The 23,826-nt window shown below is 45.5% G+C and overlaps 1 protein-coding gene across 3 annotated transcripts in view; it reads left to right on the top strand.

The window, feature by feature from the left end:
* The window catches only part of SLC35D4 (solute carrier family 35 member D4), a 96,312-nt gene that overhangs the window by 59,458 nt on the left and 13,028 nt on the right, over positions 1–23,826 (top strand). For all 3 annotated transcript variants that reach the window (XM_090039809.1, XM_090039807.1, XM_090039810.1), the window contains exon 13: positions 1,968–2,061. In XM_090039809.1, coding sequence (XP_089895935.1) covers positions 1,968–2,061 — 94 coding nt within the window. The remainder of the gene's footprint in view (positions 1–1,967; positions 2,062–23,826) is intronic.

Below are 23,826 nucleotides of genomic sequence, written 5' to 3'. Positions count from 1 at the left end.
AGAAAAAACTCAGCAGCATAGCTATTCTGGAATAATTTCCTCATATGCTCTACAATAAAAGTGATTCTATTCTGGAAATTTAATTTCCACACTGGAAGCAATTCTGGAACAGGCATTGCAGTGTAGTTTATTCTGTGATCTCTAAGCTAATTATTCATTGTTTCTTTTCATATAAGCAAAACCCAACCTCAGGCCAAGAGAGTGCAGCTAGAGGAGATGTTCCCAAATTCATTTGTGCTTCAGATTTTTGTCACCAGTGTTTTAGGCTTCCTTCACCACTTCTGTGTCTGGATTCTACCACCCATAGCATGAAATAGTAGTTCACCATTTTTTTCCTACTATAGAAACACAAGAAAATAGGGTGTAAGGACAAGGCTTTTCAACTGTCCTCCAACATCTTAGTTTCCAGTTCCTTTTAAAAAGTAAACCATTAACAATTGTGGGTCTGAAGAAAACCTTCAGAATGTGAAGCAAGTATGACTGATGCAACCGTGTCCTTCAGAAAGTGAAGTGTCTGACACAATTCATGAGGTGTGAATGGCCCCATTTATTTTATAGGTTGCTAACTCAGCAAATCCCACCATTAATTATTTTAGTGTTTAAATCCTGGCAACCAGTGTCTTTTGTAACAGTTCGTTTACTATTATACAGTAAGGCCCACTAGCTGTTTTCTAAAAGAAATACAATACTGATATACCAACTATTTATCCAAGGGACCATTTTATCTCTCTTTCATTATAGTCTTTCTGAGAAGAAATGTTCCTCTGCTCATTGTAAGTACCTAGTCTTGATTGTCTGATGTGGAGGTGCGTATCTTGGAGCTTGCTATGACATTTCCAGCTTAGTATCATCATAAGTGCTTAGCAATTTTTCCCAGCCCATTTTTTTATTAATACCAGATAACATTTCCTAGCTGCAACCAACCTTCTCTGCCTTTCTAGCAGCATGTAACTCTTCAGGATCTTGTGGTTACAGTTCAGTTGCATGAAATTAGAGTAACTTCTCTTTTGCATTTACACTGATTTCCCCTTTATTTGGTGTGTCAAGATACAGAAATAATGAGTCATAGTTTTGCTTTGAGTCATGAGCATTGGACAGCACTTGGTTGTGTTCTCCCTGACTCAAGCTCAGAAAGGAGTTTGCGATCCAGGGAGTCTGTCTTGGTCTTTGTCTTCATGCTGTTTCAGCCGTGGAGCAAACAGTGTTGGCTCAATGTCTGGGGTAGTGCAGTTCTAAGCCCCATCTCTTCATAATGAAATGCTCCATAGAGTCTCTCTCCCCTTCTATGCTGCTACCCATGACATTTGTACTGGCAAGGCCATAATTTAGTCTTTGAAACCACCATAATTTTGAAACCACTCCTTAAATTTCCTTCCTTCCCCCCTTTACTAGTTAATCCTACGTAATTTTGAGAATCACTTCAGGTGAGAGTTTCAGGACATTGTATTCCACAGCATTAGAGGTTAATTCATTTATTCTTTACCTATAAGAATTAAAGGGCATTTGATATTTTTATCAGAACTTTGGGTTTTGTGAAGATTAAGTGACTTGACTGTATTAAACTGAAATTCTCTAGTGTTCTTTGCAGCTTAAGGTCCCATAGAAATAGGATTGATGATATCTGCCAAATGTAGACATGCTGCTCGCACTAAAATCTTTGTTTCAGTGGAGCCATTTAAATGCCTTAAGTCAAAATCTTCTGGCAATAAACTTGCATTTTTTACCCTTGGATTATCTAGCATGAGACTATTCCATCTATGTTAATGTCATTTTAGCCATAGGTTGAACAAAACCAGGTTATTTTGTTCTGGAAATAAAGATCATCTACTCCAACACTTAAATCACATCAGCTATAGTGATGAATATTAAGTTTTGTGCTAGAAAAAAAGATAACACGAAACCCATAAAGGTCTGCTTGATAGACACTAAGATACTTTATTAATGGAAGCTTTCCCTGCCCTTTACAGTGGACTGCTGGGATTCTTTCTGATGTTACACACAGTGAAACTAAAAAACTGTACCTCCTCATGGCAGTATGCAGCCTGGAGTTTCCTTGCAAAGGTAAGAGAGGGACAATCAGCAAAACTTATAAGAAACTGCTCTCCAGAAGCAGAACTGTGAACTTAAATCTCCATGTCTTTGGTTTTTATTGGACTCTCTTTGCATCTGTCTATTTAACAATGTGTACAGAGCAGGCCTGAGATGGCAACTATTGATCATGTGAGAGTACCTTAAATAATGGGCTAGATCAGTGGTGTTTGACCTGTGGGCCCTGTGGGCCAGATGAGTGGTGTGGGATTAGTATGTGTGCTGGACTGGGTCTTGTGCAACAGCATTGAGCCCTGCATTGTCTCCACATGCCTGGATCGGGCTCCACGCAACCTTGGTTTTCCCTCACGTGCTGGGATCGGGTCCTGGGGCCTGCACCATCCCCATTGACTTCTGCACACTGGCATCAGGCCTCGGGCTGCCTCTACAGGCTGGGATTAGACACTGGGAACTGACCCTCCCCCCCCCCCCAAAAAAAAACAAAAAAACAAAAAACTGTCCTTGCCTGGCCCTCTGTGCCAGGATCAGTCTCCTTGGGGCCCTGTGCCACTCCTGCGCAAGCCTGTGTTTTGGGATTGGGCCTTGCATTGCCCTATCCAGCATGCAAGGGCTACACTATCTGGCCTGTGGAGCTCCCCATAGGTTCAGAAATGTTGGCAGCAGGGGGACAGTGGGACTGCTAGCCACTGCTAAAATTTTGGGCCGGGGGGAGCCCTGTGGGCTGGAAGACATGGTGGCAGGGCTAGTCTCTGGCGCTCAGGCTGGGAGTCGATCACCCCGGGTTAGATCCTCAGCTGATGTAAATTGTGGTTTCTCCATTAAAATCTGTGGAGTTGTGCTGATTAGCAGCAGCTGAGGATTTGGCCTACTGATTCCAAAAGTGATATGTTGCTGGAAGATGCAGCTTCTTAGAAGGACATCCGTGTCCACCAGTAATTGTTTCCATTGTATCATCTTTCCTCCCAGCAGCTCTGATTTTTCAGAGCCATGGAGCCAAAGTCAATGGCACAATTCCCATTGGCTTCCATAGGAGTCGAATTTGGCACTGTTACCAGCATGGCAATCTCAAATGCCTGATTCTTGCATTAAGTAGTTAATGGCTCAGCTAGCCATGGTGTATGAAATCAGAAGAGCCAGTGTTATTCCTTTTTCCATGTATTACCCAGTTTAATCATTACCAGGTGCAACCTCCTAAAGCCATGACTGCCCGGGGCAGTTAGTTCTTTGAAGCTTTCCTATGAAGATGAATGGAGTTGCTGTTTGTTTTTAAAAAATCGTATAGTGTTTTTTATTTACACATTACAGTAAAATGACTTCTCAGCTTGTTCTGGTGATGGCAGGAAAGGATTGTTGCTGGTATTTCTGTATTCAGCATTTCTGAATTATGACTCAGTGAAACTGCCAATTGTATGGTATTTCTTGCTGGCTTCAACTTCTCTTAAGAGCTCCAAGAAATGTCTGGCGGTGGAGTTTTATTACTGTAACCTCCGTGTTGGTTTTTGGTAGCAAGTCAACTGATTTTAAAGCTTGCTGTTTAAAATGATTTTATATGCTCTGGAGAAGTGCATTCTAAATGGGAATAGCTTATCCTGTTCACAGATATTGTGGATAAGTGGTTCTATATGTGGTATTTATGAAGTATGAAAAAATCCAGGAGGAATTGGTAAGAAATATGATCGTATAAAACAGATTCAGGCCCTTCACAGTTGAAATGGATAAGAACCGCAAAGTCTGAAATAGATCAAAGGTTTTTCAGCATGTGGGGATTGTTAGATTTGGGAGATTAGCTGGGTCTGGCCACATAGATGTATCCTTCAGAGAAGGTGTTCATGTCATTGTAGTTGATAGATTTTTCTCAGTTTGCACCAGCTATAGGTTTGGTTTGGTGTCTTTCTGGTAATTTAGTCTGTATTTGTTTTCTTGTAATCAGTCCACAAAGGTTACATTTGTTCATGAGAAAGTACTACGCTCAAATAATGATTTTATTTTGGAAAATGAGTTCTTCCTTCTTTGTTGCTTTTACTGCATTTTTGACCGCACTGCTCAATTCAAGTGCCTGGCTTTGCATGTAAAAGGAACTAGGTGCTGGGTACATGCACTATGCCTATAGCTCCATGTATTAAATTATTAAATAGACTGCTTGCATTTCTAAAGTGACTCTTATCTCTCAGATGCCCGACAAAGGGTGTTTGTACCCAAAAGCTTGCAAATAAGAATTTTTCCAACTATTGTAGGTGGATTTAACCAAAGAACCTTGCCTGCCTATGTCCTTAGAACGACATACAACCTATACCCCTCAAAGCGTGGGTGACTGGTGCCTTCTGAGTCTGGGGGGTACCTGCAGAAGCCGTCAGCAGTGGGGGAGGAGCTGGCAACTCCTGTAGGCGCCTCCGCTAGCATCAGCAGCGGGGGCGGAGCTGGCAAGTAGACACTGGCAGCAGCGGGGACAGCCCTGTCAGGGGGGGCATGTGTCTCCCCATGGCCCCCCTACAAGTTGCCTGTGCCTCAAAGATCATTATAAAACATATAATTAAAGCACCTGCCTTTCTGAGACATTTAAGAAACATGTTGGAATTGCTGCATGCATGAATGAAATGCAGCTTTAATATAACAAAAATGCACACAATAGCTTTGGAACAGCAAAAAAAGAATACTACATGCCAATGGGGCTGGAGGGGCATTTATGTAGACAGAATGCAATTATCTCAGCTGGAATTTGACTACAGTAGTGAAGTTAATGCACCAACCCTGACGTCATGAGTTAACTCATCACCACAAATGGACTGTTGATTCAAATATTGACTCATTGGAAAAAATGTTATGTTACCGACTGAATCACCAGCATTACTTCCTCCTGCAGCTAGCTGTCCTTTGGAAATATCCTAACCAAATAGTGACCCATAGATCAACCTTGTGTGGCATGTGAGGGCTGACTTGATTACAGCACATGCTGTCCTAGCTGCAGGTTTCAGATCAGAAGCCCTAAAACTGTAGAATACATTATAGTCACAGTTGTAACAGTATCTTTAAAAGTGTCAAGGGTAGAAGTTTATATAAACAAGAAATAATAGAGAGAGAGAAACTATTTGAATCTGGACACACAGGAGGAGGGAAACAAGATCCAATGGAAAAAAAAGCCCTGGATCACAACAGCGGCTTTACATTCCCACGTGAGCATTTTTCTTGGACTGAGTACTTCCCCAAATCATCTTCCTAAAATCTCAGACTGACTGGAGTTTTTACCATCAGTTGGAAAGAAGCAGCAGTTTAGGCCAGAATATGTTTGTCTTGAGAGCTAGCCAAGAAAGGAGAGTGCTGTAGTCCTCAGACAGCAGCACAGCCTCTGGTGGGGGTTCAGAGAATGAAGAATCTGTTTTCCATTTGGATGCTTTGTACCTTTATGACTGATGAACTGATTGCTGTGATAGCTGCCATCAGTTCATTTCTTCTTAAGCACTGATGCACCAATAAACTGGCAAGGAGATCTAAAGGTACCACTTTACAGACACAAGAAGACATTCCTTCTGCAGTCTAGATGGCTGGGTTCCTTGTCCTTTTTATTTTTCATTCAGTTAAAAACTAGAGGAGGGACTTAAATTTGCATTTATGATACTGTTGCTTTAGTAGGTTACTCACTGCCGGAAGATTTTAAGGTTCTTTAGTCTGTAACAAGATTTGAAAGATTCTATGAGCATAGACAAATGCTGGGTTTAGTGTAAATATGTTATGTGCAATAGTTTTACTGACAAATGCACTCTGCATAGTCTCTATGAAAGCCAGTGCTGTCTGTATTAATCACATCTACTATAATGCCAAATATCAATCTTTTAAATGGGCCATACACCAAAAACTGCCCTTAAGATATACAAAAGAAATGCTCTACCTCCTTTGTCACCATTTTGCAAAGATGCAACTCCAAAAGATGAATAATTTGAAGATATGTGGGGGCTGCATGCTTTTAGTTGAAAGATATGTTAGTAGCTTGGGTCATGTACCGGAAAGAACAACTTGGAGACGCACATACACAAACAGAAACATCTGGTGACAACTCTAATGAGTTCTAAGGTTAAGTACAGACATTCAAAAAGCCAGAGGCAGAATTAGTCCAATCTACGTGGATTTCTCTAAGCTTTGTAGTTTGGCTTGTGAGTGAATGGAAAATCACATTTGCCCTTCAGTTGGGGGAGGCAGGCAGTGACGAGGCCAGAAGGCAGGGGGTATTCCTGCATGCCTCCCAGCCTGCCAAGGGCAGCCACACCTAGCTTAGCAGGGGCCATCCCTGATGGGCTGCCCAGCACACCCTGCTGTCAGCCACAGAGAAGGGAGAGCCAGCACAGAATCTATCCCCAGCCCTGCTGTGGTGGGGCAGAGGGGTGGAGTGAAAGGGGAGGCCCCTGGTCATGTAGACCCGGCTCCTCCAAGCCTAGCCAGCACATTTGGAGGGCCACACATGATGGGACCTTCCCCCCACCATGTTGTGCCTGCCCAGCTGGAAAGCCTGGCCCTCCCCCAGCAAGCTGGTGCCTGTGAGCAGTAGGGGGTGGGGGCAGGACTGTGTAGCCCATCTGGTTAGCCAGCCCAGCTGGATAGGCACAGTAGTGCAGAAAAGCCCCCACTGCACAGGACCGTCTAGCTGGGCAGACCCCTGTGGGGGGGGTGATGGGGAGCACTGAGGCCGGGTGGGGCTCTGCTCCCCCACCTCCTCCACCCCCCCCACCTGGTTGACCATTTCAGGGAGGGCACAGAGCTAGGGAACAGAGACTTTGCTGTCTCAGTTCTGTGACAGCCCAGGGTAGGGCAAACGTGGCTCAGTCGGAGCAGACTAGTGCGCATGGAGACTAGTCCACCCTCCCTGCAGGGAGGGTTAGCAGAGTTCACAAAGCATCTTGGGATGTCAGGGAACTGCAACCTAACTTGAGTTGGGAGGGTTTCTGGTGAGGGTTCAATAGACTGGTCTAACCTAAACTGATTATATCTGTGAGGAGCCAGAGGAAAAGCAAGGGCAACATTGGACCCCTGCTGAACCAGATGGGACAACGGACACCCAGGAAAAAGCCAACCTATTAAACGGGTACTTTGCGTCAGTTTTTCAAATGCTTTTTTTGTGATGCTTAACGCTCACTGGACTACTGTGTATTGTGACGGGGGCAAGCTTTCACACCTGGTGCAAGCACCGGCCTGCCTCCTGCCTATGGGCCAGCTGCCCCCCTCACTTGCCCACCATGCCTTAATGTAATAGTATTGAGGTGTTAATTACGTAGGAAGCTGCCCATTTTGAACCCCAATGTTTAGGGAGATATCCACAGTTCCATTCCATCCCTACACTGTGGCCCAAGCCTCACAGATGGCTTCCCAGGCAACTAAACTCAGCCGTACCCTTTGCCTATTAGATGTGGTCCCGTCTCTGGGACCTTTGGCTCCCCCTTAAGCCCTGGCCCTGTCTCAGGTCAGTCAGGATCCTGAGACTCTCTGCTCTGGGCATCCCTCACAGTGGGCTGCCTTGGCCCTTCGACCCCCACTTTGGGTCCTGGCCCCAGCATGGGCCAGTTGGGTACCTTGGGTCATGTCTAAGCTGCATGCCCATCCACAGGGTCCCCATTCCCAGCTCAGGTGCTTTGCAAAGCATGCCTGGGCCCCCGGGATCACTCACCCCAGCAGGCTCAGGCACTTCAAGAAGCTTACCTGGCCTTCCCTGCATTAAGTAACCCACCCGAAGGTGGGGGCTGCGTTAAGGCACCCTGACCCATCTCACACTGGGGAGGTGCTGACTCTTGGCATTTACCTGGGGTCTGCTGCATCACCAGCAGTCCAGCCAGGCCTTCCTGCCCCACCAGGGTGCAGTTTTAGGTCATGCTCAGGACCAGTGAGGTCTCCAAGTCATTCCCATAGCTTCACTCTCACCTCCAAGGTGTTCCTGGCAGAGCTCAGCAGAGAGGTGTTTCTTCCCTGCTGGGTGGTCACAAACTGCCCTCAGCTCAGGGAGCAGAGCTTTAAAATGGCACCTTAATCAGGCACTGCCCCTCCTTTGCCCAGTCTTTAAAGTAGCAGGCACTACCAGTGCCCTGCCACACGCTTTAGCGTGGTTTTTGCCAGCTGCACTAATGCACAGTAGAATTAGTTCAGTGGGCATTAAGAGTCTCATGTAGACACACACTGTTACAGGTTTAGAGCAGTTTCCAATCACTTATACCCGTTTCTGTGTAATTTCTGTATCTAGACCAGTAGTGCTGTCAGTGAGGTTTATTTAGATTTAGGCTGCTAATCTGTGTTTAAACATTAAAAATGTTGCCTGTTTCTTGGAGTTCCCAACAGCAGTTGAAATTGCTGAGTTAGAGGAGCAGTGTCATTGCATTACTGTGCTATCTTTTATCAGTGCACTGGCTGTTTATGGGAGAATAATCTACCACCTGATAGTATACTATTATCTCATTAAAATTTGGTGAAGCAATAGACCTGGACCCAGCAGGAGCCTCTGAAACAACTTATTGTGAGGAAAAAGAAGACAAGGAAAGATAATGGGAAGTAGATTTTGGATTATTTTTTCTTCCTCTTTTTTCTGCCTTCAAACAACAGTGGCCCTTCTGCTGGCTTTTTAAATACTTCTTCAGAGAAGAAAGTTAATAATGTCTGAACTACAGCTTGTTTCTATCTTCTCTTTGGCCTCCTCATATTTCAGTTTTACCAGAGCCAACATATCTGGATGCTGTTGGTGGTAGTTTCACACACCCAACCAAAACCATACTATCCTAGCCTTATCTGACAGCTGCACTGGTTCTTCCTTCAGTGTCTTTGGATATTTTACTTCCAGGCTAAATAATTTCTAGTGATGGGTGTCAGAGATGGCCTTAGCACTTTGAGTTTGTGAAATAATATGTTCCTTTGTCACTCCCTCAAATATAATTAACTCCAGCCCAGGGCAGCCATACCACTATGCACGGGGACATTTGGAGATTGGAGAGGAGAGATTGGGGCAGTGACTTGTTTCCTTAGAATAGCTCTAAAGTACCAGTATCTAATTTCCCAGTGTGTGTATATCTTGCTAAGGAAGTGATGTCCAGATGTGTTCTTCCATTGCAGCAAATGGATTATACCTGCTTTGTTTTCAGGACTCACTGCCAGAGTTGTAATGATATGACCAGGTACCTAGGGCAAGTGCGACACCCAGGGCAACTTCCCATTGCTACAGCACTGTGCAATTGTGAATGCAATCATGTGGCTGCAGCAGCAGTTGATTTTTCCAAAACCACTCCCCACAGCTCAGCACCTGGTGCAGCTGCCCTAGTTATGCCACTGCTCACTACAGATGGGGAAAAAGGGGATAGAAACTTATTCTTCATTGCCTTTTGATTTCTATTTGTTAGGCCTCAAAGATTTCTCTGCTAAGTGCCTCTCCTTTCACATGATGTGGGAGCATTTTCTGCTGCAATTCCAGCAACAAAAATACCAAGAGGAAGAAAATGTATTTCTGGTTCACTGTCCCTCCATCTCTTAATACAGGGCTCAGCAACCTATGGCCCGCAAGCCAAATCTGGCCTATGGAACCATTTGATCTAGCTTGCAGACGTGGGGCTTCAGCAGCCAGATTGACTCAATTTCGGTCAGGGGCAGGTGCAAGGGTTTACTCTGTCCCACAGTTGGCCAGGACCCTGGAAATATATTATTATTTTTTTGTTACTTTCTACTTTCCAAAAAAAGTGTATGTTTTATTTGGAGGCATGTTGTATGTGAGAAAATATGGCATTTCCTTACCTTTGTTCAGCTCTACACAACTAAAATGACAGTAGCTCTTGGCTGACAATCTCCTTGCTTCCTTGGTTTGGACCTTATAAAGCTATTTATGCAAGAGGTTTATAAACTCTGACGCAGTGCTGTTAATATGGTGTATTATCTTAAAATGGGGCTTCAGTATAGGTTGTAAGAGTATTTTATAAGCTCGTGCCTGCTGCTCTCTTGCCTACATGTTGAAGAGCTGTATACCAGAGAGGGAAGATGTTGCACCAAACTTGTTCAGCCTCTTCTGGCAGATGATCTGAGTGACATGGATGTGCTCCAAGGTGAGCATTGCCTAGGTTTTAGCCAGAGAAGGAGTTTCCATGATCTCAAGCCTTTCAAATATGCATAAAAAAGTGGGCTGAGGGGTGAAGGATTAAAAGGGAGGGGGTTTTGAATGTTAAATTGGCCTGTATGTAAAAGTGTGTACTAGATATACAAACATTAGAAGACAAGTTTCTTATGCTTTTCCTTATAGGAATATCATCCTCAATTTAGATTATATAGAATAGATTTTATCCCTGGAAACTCAGAGGTGACTCCCGATGATCTCCATGTAAGCTGCATGCATGCATGCATACATGTATCAGAAGACAATAATTTGCCCTGTATGAACTTGACCAACAAACAAGGCAATCAGTGTGCTCTTAACAATATCTTAAGTCTGTAAAAAGCAGTGTTGATAAAGACCAATTGCTGAAGCCTTAAAAGTGTGGGTTTTCTGGTGGTTTCCATGGAGACCACTTGATAGTTGCAATTGTAGCATCCAACACTAATTACACACTGGAATTGCTGGGAAGACTTCAAAACAGTCTCCATAACAACCCCTCAGTGTGTAACATGACCATGAAGCTAAATGGAACATATTCCCTTGGGCATTAATACAGTTTAATAAGGAGCCCCTCTTATAAGAACAGCTGAAATGTGTTGGATACATGGAATCTCTCAAGAACAGAAAGTTTGAATTTTAAAGAGCTTAATGTTTTCTAGGACTGCCTATAGAGTAATTATCCATATAAAATGTACATGTAGTATGCTTCATACGTGATACTGTTAAGTAGGTAAATTCTGAAGTATTTAGTACAGTAGAGTTATACCTTGCTACATGATGCAACATTGTAGTACATGCAAAGCACACGTTTTAATCTTGTTTTGTAGTTAACCAAAGACTGCAGAGCTGGTGTCATCAGGAAGGCTTTGCCTTCCATGACCACAGCCCTCTCTTTGGTGAGAGAGGCAGCGAGCTGCTGGGAAGGGATGGCCTCCACCGCTCTCTGCTGGGGAGGAGGCTCTTCTCAGCCAGACTGGCTGACCTGCTCCACTGGGCTTTAAATTAAGCCTGCTGGGGGATGGGGGGACTACCGCCACTGCTGACCTGCTGAGCAACCCTTGCAAAGCCAGCAGGCCAAGGCACTTAAGGGAGCCCACCCCTGCCTCAGCCCTGGAACGAGTGGTAGGCAAGGCAGAGGCCCCCAAGGGGACACTTGCATGCCTATACACAAATGCCAGGAGTTTGGGGAATAAACAGGAGGAACTTGTCCTCCTGCTAAATGCAAATAACTATGACGTCATAGGGATAACGGAGACCTGTTGGGACTCCACCCATGACTAAGCCACAGGTATAGAAGGCTATACCCTGTACAGGAGGGATCAAGTGGACAAAAGGGACGGAGGTGTAGCTCTCTATGTCAAGGAAAGCTACGCATCCCTGCAAGCCGACATTGACACCCACAGTGGACGACTTGAGACCCTCTGGGTTAAAATCCATGGGAACATGGCACAGGGGATACTGTGGTGGGAGTCTACTACAGACCCCCTACCCAGGGTCAAGACCTTGACCAGGAGTTTGCCAGGGAATTGGCTGAGGCTGTGTACTCCTGGCGTATGGTTGTCATGGGAGACTTTAACTACCCAGACATCTCATGGGAGGAGCGCTCAGCCAAATCCGAGCGGTTGCAAATCTTTCTCTCATGCATGAATGACCTCTATCTGATGCAGGAAGTCTGTGGGCCGACGAGGCAAAGCACTGCTTGACCTGGTACTGGCAACTAGGGACAACCTAATCAATGATCTATTGATTGAAGGGAAGCTAGGTGACAGTGACCATAAGCTGACCACCTTCACCATCCGCCGTAAAGCTGGCAAATCAGTCAGTAATACAGAAGTCCTTGACTTCAGGAAAGCTGACTTTGACAAGCTAAGGAGGCTTGTCAGTGAGGCCCTAAAGGGCCACAACCCAAAGGGGAGGGAGTTCAAAATGAGTGGTTGCTCCTCAAGGGAGCAATCCTGGATGCACAAGCAAAGTCTATTCCATCTCGGAGGAAAGGCAGTAAAAGGGCACAGCAGCCCGCTTGGCTCTCCAAGGAACTGGCGGACCTCCTGCGTCTTAAAAAGAAGACCTACAAAGGATGGAGGACTGGAACCACTACCAAGGAGGAATACTCTGCTCTGGTCCGGACCTGCAGAGAGCAAACTGGGAAAGCCATGGCTGTGACAGAACTCCAACTAGCTACAAATATCAAGGACAATAAAAAGTCCTTTTTTAGATATGTGGGGAGCTGGAGGAAAAGCATGGGCAACATTGGACCCCTGCTAAACCAGATGGGACAACTGACAACCAATGCCTAGGAAAAAAGCAAACTTGCTTAATGTGTACTTTGCGTCAGTTTTTCACCAGTCCCATGGGATGCCCCTGCCCACTGTGGGTTAGGAAGGCCCAGGTGAGGGAGATTCCTTACCCTCCATCAATGCTGACCTCGTGAAGGAACACCTTGACAGGCTGGATACCTTCAAGTCAGCCGGCCCTGACAGTTTACACCCAAGGGTACTCAAGGAACTGGCAAGCATCATAGCTCAGCCCCTGGCACGGATCTTCAAGAACTCCTGGCGCTCTGGTGTAGTGCCCAAAGACTGGAAAAGGGCCAATGTGATGCCTATCTTCAAGAAAGGGAGGAAAGTAGGTCTGGCAAACTGCAGGCCCATCGGCCTGACCTCTATCCTAGCCAAGGTCTTGGACAAGATTATCAAAGAGGCCATCCTTAACAGACTAGCTGATGGCAACATCCTGAGGGATAGCCAGCACAGATTTGTTGTGGATAGGTGTTGCTTGACCAATCTCATTTCCTTTTACAACCAGGTGACCTGTCACCAGGACAAGGGGCAAGAGATTGATGTTATATATCCTGACTTCAAAAAAGCCTTTGATCTGGTATCCTATGATCACCTCTTGGCAAAACTGGCTAACTGTGGCCTCAACCACACTATGATCCACTGGCTGGGGAACTGGTAGGACCCAGAGGGTGGTGGTTGATGGAAGTCAATCATAGTGGTATGCTATGACCAGGGGCATCCCTCAAGGTTATGTCCCAGAGCCTATACTGTTTAACATCTTCATCAGTGATGTGGACATTGGTGTCAGAAGCGGGCTGGCCAAGTTCACCGACAACACCAAACTCGGGTAAAGCATCCACACCTGAGGACAGAAGGGGGTGATCCAGGTAGATCTTGACAGGCTCATGAAATGGGTGGATGAGAACCTGATGGTGTTTAACACCGAAAAACGCTAGGTTCTCCACCTTGTGAGGAAAAACCTGCAGCATGCGTATAGGCTCGGCAGTGCTACGCTGGTTAGCACTATAGATGAAAGTGACTTGGGGGTCATGATTGACAACAAGATGAACATGAGCCTTCAATGTGATGCAGCGGCTAGTAAAGCAAGCAAAACGCTGACTTGCATCCATAGATCAAGCTTCAGAGAGTCCAGAGAAAAGCCACGCGCATGATCAGAGGTCAGGAAAACAGACCTTACAATGAAAGGCTGAGAGCCATGGGACTCTTTAGCTTGGAAAAGCGCAGGCTCAGGGGTGATCTGATGGCCACCTATAAGTTTATCAGGGGTGACCACCAGTACCTGGGGGAATGTTTGTTCACCAGAGCGCCCCAAGGGATGACAAGGTTGAACGGCTACAAACTTCAGCAAGACCATTTCAGGCTGGACATAAGGAAGAATTTCTTTACTGTCCGAGCCCCCAAGGTCGGGAACAGCCTGCCATCGGAGGTGGTTCAAGCACCTACATTGAACAACTTCAAGAGTAAATTGGATGCTTATCTTGTTGGGATCCTGTGACCCCAGCTGACTTCCTGCTTTTTGGGCAGGGGGCTGGACTCGATGATATTCCCAGGTCCCTTCCAGCCCTAATGTCTATGAAATCTATGAAAATCTATGAAATCTAGACGCTTCTCAAACAAAACCTGGGATGGCGTTCTCCCATTGTACTTGGCCTTGGTGAGGCTGCAGCTTGAGTACTGCGTCCAGTTTTGGAGTCCACAATTCAAAAAGGATGTGGAGAAGCTTGAGAGAGTGCAGAAGAGAGCCACATGCATGATCAGAGGTCAGGAAAACAGACCTTATGATGAGAGGCTGAGAGCCATGGGATTCTTCAGCCTGGAAAGCACAGGCTCAGGGGCAATCTGATGGCCACCTATAAGTTTATCGGGTGTTCACCAGAGTGCCCCAAGGGATGACAAGGTTGAACGGTCACAAACTCCACTGTGACCAGTTCAGGCTGGACATAAGGAAGAACTTCTTTACTGTCTAAGCCTCCAAGTTTTGGAATAGGCTGCTGCTGGAGGCAGTTCAAGCCCCTACTTTGAACACCTTCAAGACGCATCTGGATGTTTATCTTGCTGGGAACCTATGATCCCTGCGCACTTCCTGCCCCTGGGGCAGGGGACTGGACTTGATGATCCTTCGGGGTCCCTTCCAGCCTAAATGTCTATGAAATCTATGAAAATGACTTCTCAGATTTCAGACTTTAATCTTCAAGTTTGGGCATAAGAGATGCTTTCTAATGATCAGTGTCCTTTCTGTCATAACTATTTCCATTTAAATTGCATACTGCATATACATACCTCTATTAAATGCCAAGATACCCCTCAGTAAGCATATATACTAACTTGGAACAAATCTTCAGTACGTAATATTTCATCACCACCCCTTTCCACACTCATACTGCTTCTGGTTTGAGATATTTGGCAGCAAGGAATGACAGTTTAAAGGCAGAGAATCTGTCAACTCGAATATGTTTTGGAATTGCAGAGGAAACTGGGCCCATTGGCTTCTGTGCATAATAGATTCCCACCCACCCATGTTTTTATTTAGTCTCCCTGAGTTATTTATACATGGAGAGCTGAAGCTGGATGATGAATCATAAGTATAACTGGCAAAGAGAAGACAAAAGAACAAATACCAGCTTGGAAATAGTTTCCAATGCTAGTACCATGCCAAATATATGTGAGACTGGGCGTGTCTACATGAGACACTTAACTGTGCAGTAATGTAGTTTACTGTGTAGTAAGTGCATGTATCTACAGGTGTGCATGCTTACTTCTCAGTAAAAACCCCTAATCACAAGTAAATTTGATACCTGCAAATGCAGGTATCAAATTTACTAGTGATTAGTTACCGCCTAGTAACACATGTAGATGTGACCCAGGATCAGATTTGCTTGTGGGTCAGCCTTGCTACTAGAGGGCCAGCCTAAGGCTAGCCCCAGGACTCTGGGCTGGGAGCTTCTCCTGCCACAGGGCTGGGCTGCCTCTATGGCAGCCCCTGCCTCAGGCCTTTAAAAGTCTGCAGGCATTTTGAGCCCTGGGGCACACCAGCAGGGAGCCTGAGGGCACTCCAGAGCCCTGTATCCCTCTGGGCAATCTACAGGCAAGCTGCTCCAGCTTGCCTGCATCCTGGCACTGCTGCCTGACATTGCAGTGCGCCACGGGCTTCCAGACTCATGCCAGGCCTGCCAGCCTGCACACCCAGCTTCAGACAGCTTCTGAAAGGTGCTGTGGGGCATTGCCTCAGCCATACAGCTGTCAGTCCCCTGCTGGGCCCCTGCGCTGGGTGCTGCAGGTAGCTACCCAGGCTGGGCAGCATGGGGACAGCCACACAGAGGCCCAGAAAGTTGGTGCAGGAGCCCCGATGGCAACATCCTCACCACCCATACCCATGCCTGTCGTCCACCACCCAGGGCCCCAGCTGGTTGCAGGAGGAGATTGGCAACCTCATGGCACTGTGGGTCAAGGCAGAGGTGCAGTGCCAATGCAAACAGGGTGGGAACTCCAACATATCTGGGGGGCTGTCAGGCCAGATGCAGGAGCATGGGCACAACCATCAGTGCATAAAAAGGTCAAGGCCTTGCGGGCACAGTGGGTTTCAATCACCGAACACAATCATCGGTCAGGGAGTGCCCGTAAGTCCATGCCTTTTATGTGCCAACATCCCTGCACCCCAGGACCCTGGCTGCAGCCAGGTTGTGTACAACAGTGTGGGTGGCCTGCCTGAGCCCCAGCCTTAGCCGGGGCTCTGTAGCCCCAGACCCCCCAACAAGGCATGGCTGGCCCATGACACTGCTGGCTGCCAGCCAGGGCCATCCCGAGGGGGGGACAAATTGGGGCAACCACCCCAGGCCCTGCACTTTGCAGGGCCCCGCAGAGCTGAGTGGAGTGGCCACAGTGTCTCTGTGCTGCTGCCAGCAGCTTCATGTCCAGCTGCTCGCTACCCACCCCTCCTCCCACTGCCCCTGCTGCTGATAGCGGCAGCAGCTTCTTCAGGTCCAGAGTGCGTGGGATCAAGGTGGGGTTGGGGATCCATGTGGGCTGATTTGCCCTGGGCCCCGCACCCTGCTCTGGTTGGCTCTGCCACCAGCAGTGCCAGCTCCTTCCTGGGGGCAGCCCCCAGCCAAGTGCTGCGTGCCATGCCCCAATGTCTGATGACACTGCCAGGAGTTGCATGCCATTGCTGATAGCTGTTACTGCTCAGAGCTACCAGGCATGCCTGCCCTGGCCATATGGTAAAGCTTACACTGGGGTGTGCTCACTTCCAGAAATCTTCAATGCATGGGCAGAGTGCACCAGCCCTTGGGAAGATGCAGTCTGGATCTCCTTTTCCATGCTTGGCTGGCCCTGTAAGCTGGCATGGAGAGGAATGAGGCAGGGCCCTTCCTCCTATCTATCTCAAGAGAGAAATCATTAGTCTTCCCCAGTTGCCAGGACTTTCTCAAGGTATCTGGTGGGGCTAAGAGACAGAATGACCTTGGGCATCTTTACACATGCTCCAGGGTGGGAGGGGGGTGCTTTAATTAGAGCAGCTCTAAAGGGAGTTGTTATATTAACACCTTTAGAAGCATATAACCAGATCAAATTATCAGTGGTTTCTGATGGAATATTTTGACCTTGTATACTAACCAATTGGTTAGAAAACACTGGAAAGAATTTTGTTTTTTCATGGAAAACTAAAACCTTTCAGAATCCCAACTTTTCTTCACAGTCTTTATAATAATAATAGCATGTCAATTTCTTTCCATTACATCATTGCTAAAGCAGCAAAAACATACAAGAAAGTAGCAATATAGCGGCTGTAGATCTATTATTGTTTGGCTGTATGGAAACAGGTCAGTGAAGTAGTTAGTTATCTGGTCTGGGAATCATTTGTTTATGAATTAGGTTTTCCCAAAGGAATCATGTGATGGGAAATACAATAGGAAATGGACTTTTAACATGCACATAAATATCCAAAAATGTAAGCGTTTTACAGGAATGGATAGAGAAGTTGATGGAAATTTGCTATTTTTGTTGATGACTTTTTTTTAAAATAGCAAATTCCACATACTTAAGTTTCTTTTGCTATTTTTGATACCACTGGCCTCTCCTAAAGTATGTTTGTTGCAGAAGTACAACAATAGTTCATTGTTATATAACTGCTGTCTGGGGTTTAGAAAATTCAGGTGTTTATACATGCTGTGAAACTGGAAATAAAAACAGCTCTTTTCACAGTTAATTCATTCCTTTACCCATGTGTTCTGACAATACTTTGTAATGCCAAGATAACCAAATTAATGTTAACCATGTGTAGCTAGACTGAGCCCCAGGGGTGGCCATGACACCCTGTGGTGGGTACAATTCCTACCTTGCTTGGGCTCCTCCTGTACTCTTTGTCTTATCCTGCCTGCCATGCCTCAATGTAGTTATTGACTTTTGAAAAGGGAGGCTGCCCAAGGGTCCTAGAGCAAGTCCTAGTTCTTTATGCTGGCTGATCCCCCTTGGACCCCACTGGTCCCAATCTTTTCTTCATGCTCAGTTGGCCTTCCTGACCTGTTCATGCCCCCAGGGCACGTGTTACCTTATGGGCGGGCTATATGTGGTCTCCAGCCTCCTCTGTAGCCATGCCTATGCCTCTCAAATATTACCAGTTGTCCCTCAGAGTTGACCCCTTAGCCAAAACAGGCTCTATGCCCTTGTCAGAACTTCAGCCTTCCTGGCCTTGGCCCTCATTTTCTCTCTGGTCTCCTTAGCCTAGGCCCTCTATGCTGGAAATGGCTTCTGGGCTCACCCTCTTGGGCTTCAGGCCCCTGGTCTTGCCTCTCTTGGGCTCTGGCCTTAGCTCTTCTGTCCTTCTACATGGTTACCTAAGGCCCCTGATAGACGTTATGTTTAGGACATGATTAACCTGTTCAACATGTCTCCAGTAAGTAATCTGGCCACATGTTCAAGCAATTAATGGTGTGATAAAACAGGGCATAAGCCAAAAAGTTATTACACAAAGTATGTGTAATGTCCTATGACCCCAGCTGACTTCCTGCCCTTTGGGCGGGGGGCTGGACTCGATGATCTTCCGAGGTCCCTTCCAGCCCTAATGTCTATGAAATCTATGAAATGTGTAATAACTTCATGGCTGGTTTCCATCACACCTTAATTAAATGTGTAGCCACTCCTAGCCTCAGGAGCACACTGGAGCCCTTCAGGACTGGTGTGCTTCTGCAACTAGGAGTGCCAGTCAGCAGATTGATACTTCTAGCCATGGGAACTCATCTGAGCCCTTGGCTCCTGCATGCTCATGGCTGGAACTGCTGCTCAGCTGCTCAGTGCTCCTAGCCATGGGAGTGCACGGAAGCCAAGGGCTCCAATGCTTTCCAGTGGCTAGGAGTGCTAACCAACTGACTGGTGTTCCCAGCTACAGGAGCACTGGGCCCCTGGCTTGCTGCTCGCCAGTGCAGGGGGGAATTTGGGATCTGAATCCTGGGCTCCTGCACCAGCCATACCATGCAATTGGGATCTGACCCACAGTTCCAGAATTGTGCCTCCTGCCATGCACATGTGGCATGGGAGGATGTGTGATTGTTGGGGTTGTGGATCAGATTGCATTGCACCTTTAATTGAATGCTGCAAGCGGCCTAAGTCCCAAAAAATGCTGCTTAACCACGGGTTGGCACCTTGTTCCTGCATGTGTAGCTGTATATATGTAAAATAGAATGCCAAACTGTGTTGCACTATTGTAGTGCAACAATGTTGAAATTTTAGTTCAGCACACATAGTTTGGTTTAAAATTGGCAGAGCCTGGTCTAAGAATTGGCCCCCATCCCCTCCAATCAAAGGGCGATGTGTGTCCTAATCATAACCGATCTAAACTATGCCGCTTACTGAAAACTGTATAACTTAGTTCTGCCTTGGGCTTTTGTCTGTACCTAGCCTTAGTATCTGGTTTACACTTGCACTGGCCACTTTTCAAAGAAATATTGCAATATGAAGTCAGAGTTAAAATTGAGTTGGGTGCTATAAACATGCTGCGTTTTATAGGCTGAAGCATGGTAGCACTACATCATCTATCTTATTAGTGATAGGAAGGAGGAAAGTGTATATTGGTCATTATCTTCTGTAGCGGAGACCAGATACTTGTTTTGGCTTTCTGTTTATTAATGCAGGATGATATTTGTGCTTACGAGTGAAGATAGGTGTGGTGGTTTTTTGATGCCCAAAAAGAAATAGCTACTGCAATTTCAGCCAAACCTAATGTTTAGCATAAGAGAGAGAGAAAAAAGTGATTGCATTTTCATGATGTCTTTTGAAGAATTTTTAAGAGAAAGCTATGCTTTCAGTATTCAGTTAATTTCATTCTGCCAATTACTAGGTTACTTATTATCAGGGTGTGTGTGTACGTGTACATGTTTTTGGACTACGTTTGTAGGTCTTTCCAATAAGAAAAAAGCATGGTCTTGTTCACGTCTAACCATTAAAAAATCACAGTGAAGAGACTGTAGTGAGGAGATTTGTTTTGCTCACATTCCAATTCTGCTAATTAAATAAATAAGGTATTGTTCTTCATTTTCTTTTCTAAGCTGTTGCTATGCCCTCTTAAACAACTAAGGAGTTTTATCTCAGAGGTGGCTGTATTTTTAGAAAATGTATCATGGTTTTTAAACCAGTAGAGACAAGAAACCGGTACAGACAGCAAATTTGGAAATACTCTATAAAATATAGCATAATTATGAAGTCAGTCAGCAGTCCAGGAGTTATTTTGCATTCTAATGATCATCCAGAATAAGAAGAAAATATTGAATATATCATATATCTTAAAAGAGAAGTGCCGAGTCAGTTTGGGTAGGTTTATATTCTTATTTAAAGCCCTGATCTTGCATTAGGATTGGGATTTTATTTAAATTGAAATATTAACACCACCAATTCAGGAGTAAAGTGATAATAAGATCAAAACAAAGAGGTGGTGTTGCAGAATCATAAACAATATGGTGCATGAAAATAGCACATAATAGATCAGTAGAACAGTAAAGTTATTTACTTACTCATCTGTATAATGCAGTATAGTGTAGTATGTACGTGACTTTTTAGTGCAGACCCTAGAAGAAAAGTAATGGGGCTCCTTACCAAAGAAGAGCTAACCTAGCGGAGTATGTATGTGGTATCTAATTCCCTGAAATCACTGGAAACCCCTGCTTCCCCCACCCCCACCAAGCAAATGCTAACTCAGGAGCCTAATGTGGTCTATCATTTAGCATAAACAGCATATGTCAGAATTTCCCACAAATCATTTAATTGGACTCATCCTTATGTTGTGACATATGGTTGAAATTCCTCAAATTTCTCTGTGTTTGGAAGTATGTCCTGCATACTAGATATTTAAAAGAAACTATATCTCCCTTCTGCCTATGGGTGCATTTTAATAACAGGTCCCTCTAGTATATAAAGACCCTGAGCCAAAACTCTTAAGTCAGTACAGGTTTGGTGTTTACTCTCTGCTTAGAGGTTAGACATTATAACACTGTAATGATCCCCAGATCCAGTATGCATATTTTGGCACCTGTCTTTATTTCAAAGGGCAGTTAATTACCTCTGTTGTCCAAGAAAATCGGCTATTTGCATTTAAAGATGAGTGTTTAGTCAACTGAATGTTAAATTTGAGTAATTCCAGGCAGAGAAATGCAATGGGATCTCAGACCTCCCTGCTGGGCTCCCTGGAGCTGCCAGCAAGAAACAAGACCTGCACTTTCAAGACCAGGCCCTGGTAATTAGGAAGCATATAGAGCTCATAATGACCCTAATTATGTGCTCCTATATTTGCATCTAAAAATTAATATTAATTACATTTTGTTTACTCTGGAAGTGCCATTTTGAGTACTTTGGGGCTAAGGTCTCATTTGTATTGCCTATGAAGCATTGTCTCTCTGATTATACTCCAGTTGTCAGGGGATTTAGTCATTCTTAGGCTCCGCTGTCTGAAGCTGTTGGGCTAAAGGGCATATTTTGTCATTCATTTTGTTTGTGCTGATACTGTCAGGCTCTTCTTATAGCCTGATAAAATCCTTCCTTAAGGTTCTTCCTACACATTCCCAGATGTCTTGATTAATACAGCTGGATAAATAATTAGGGGAAAGGAGCCTTTACAGAATGATGTTGGGTTGGGAAATTTTCCCTTCATTTGTCCAGAGCAGGGGTGGCCAACCCATGGCTCCAGAGCCACATGCAGCTCTTCAGAAGTTAATACGCGTCTCCTTGAACATTTGCACAAGCACACAGTGACCAGCTTCCATAGCCATTACTTCATGTCATGTGATGCGACTGCTCGCGGCAAGCACATTACTCAGTTTAGACTCAGAAGTTTGGACTCCGGAGCCATGAGCTGGCCACCCCTGGTCCAGAGCCATTAATATTTTGGAATATGAGCTTTAGAGACCCAGCCTAGAGTGTTCAGTTTTTACAGGTTTTCTATATTTGGCAAGAAATGCCTTGCCATTGTAATGGTCACTTCGCTTGAGAGCTCAATGGGAGAATTCTAACGTTCATAACGGTTGATCTCCTAATCCTGTCTGGATCATACAAAGACTGCTCTAGCCTTATATGCTCCTTCTCGTCCTCTGACCCTGCCCCTTGTTCTGTGCAGGGTTGGGGAAGGCGGCAGGTAGTGTTCTTAGTTTTCCTGCTCAAGAACCTGTGGTGTCCTATGGATGATATCTCCATTAAAAACTTCCATAGGGTTCTAATTTGACTGGTGGCTGTAAGAGTTGGGGCATATGTGGTGCTGTCTTCTTCTTTCCTTTGTCCCTGACTACTCTTCGTGCTCTGCTTGTGATTGGTCTGCGTGTATCTGACATGGCTCTAGTTGTATTGCACCCAAACTTTTCTTGTGTGGCAGGATCACCGTGACCTCTCTCACAGAGGGAAAGCGTATGGACAAATCTGTCAAGGCTGGACTTTTATGACTGAACAAGGGCCAGTCCCAGTTCTCTGCAGCCTGTCCACACCGTGGAGTTCTGTAGGATGCATGAGAGCAAGGCCTGGACATTTTCCCCTTTTCTATGCTTAGCAAAGTGGCTACTCTGGTCCCTCCCCTTGTTCTATCCAGCTGAGCAGCAGTCCTAGCTTGCCTGAGTGTGGCTTTTAACAGTCTTCCCTCAGCAATCAGCTTTATGATGGTGATTGGATGCCTCCTGCTGTTCAGTTGGGGGCTGTCAGTCACTCGAGTTCTTCGGTATAGCTTCTCTGCCTAAGTCTTGCTGCTTTTAAAAGAGCTTATTAGCATGTGTCTTAGTTCCCAGGATTGAGTGTGGGGGTCTCTAGTCTCCCTGTGCTCTTGCATGCATTTGATTGTTCTTGCACCTCTACAGCATTGGCCTTGCTTATTAGTTGAGAGGAGAAAAACTCTATTACATCAACAATCCACATGGTAATCTACCGGTGCTCAGTATTTTACCATGCATCTCCACACATGTTTCTTTGCCTTGGCCCAAAGTAACTGTTATGTCCTCTACGGTGTCCTCAACTGTGGTGAGGGCATTTCACACAGTTGGCTCTGATTAGACTTGTTTATGTGGTAGTTTGGCAGACCTGAGAAGACTTCCTGTTCTATTGTGCCTTCTCAGGTTGCCTTTGCCATGCAGAAGCTTTTTAACCGTGTGAGCCTGCTTAGCCCTCTTCTCTCCCACACCTGCCTTTCCCCATGAATGATTGCTTTTTCTTGCTAGGTTGTCTTTATTTTGTATCTGTGCCTCAGGCACCTCTGGTCATTTGCCAGTTTTCAAAAGGCTTTAACTGTGCCGAATGTTTATAGAGCTGTTTGGTAATAGAAATAATGATGGAGCTGTCAAAGGTTCCTTGGGAGTCTCTACACCTGAGAAGTCAACTCCCATCTTTACATGGATGCCTCAGCCCCTGGGCCCTGCTGTTCTTAAAGGAACTTTTTGGATCCTTCCTAGACTCTTGATCTGATTAGGTTCCCAACTCCCCCAAATGCCTCCAGTTCTCTACTCTTGGGTAGTGAATGAAGTAGAGGTTTGCAACCTCTGCCCTCTCAGCTACTTGCATTTAAACCCTACAGCTTTCTTCCTGGACTACCCACTTTCATCTACTCCAGTAGCTTCTGGCATCCTTATAGTTGCTATATATCTGCCCTTTCCATACGTTCATTTTCAGTACAGCCAAAACAGGTTGTCTCTAGGACAGCAAGCTTACTTACTCCCTCACAGTCCTTCGTTAAGACTCACAACAGTCTAGGTTCTAGACATTCATAAAAAGGTTCTGTACTGACAACTCAGATAGGGTAGCTCTCTTTTGGTGAGGAACCCCATTACCTTTCTTCTGGAGTCTGCACTAAGAATTCAGGCTACCTACAATCTTTATTCACTTTATGTAAGTAGGTTCCTTTTATTTTTTGTTCTCTGTACA

The sequence above is a fragment of the Crocodylus siamensis genome, chromosome 3 (assembly GCF_052110815.1).
Source record: "Crocodylus siamensis isolate JL-2025a chromosome 3, ASM5211081v1, whole genome shotgun sequence".
In the NCBI taxonomy this organism is placed as follows: domain Eukaryota; kingdom Metazoa; phylum Chordata; order Crocodylia; family Crocodylidae; genus Crocodylus; species Crocodylus siamensis.
Note: the sequence above shows the minus strand (reverse complement) of the source record. Positions and strands in the feature narration are given on the sequence as shown.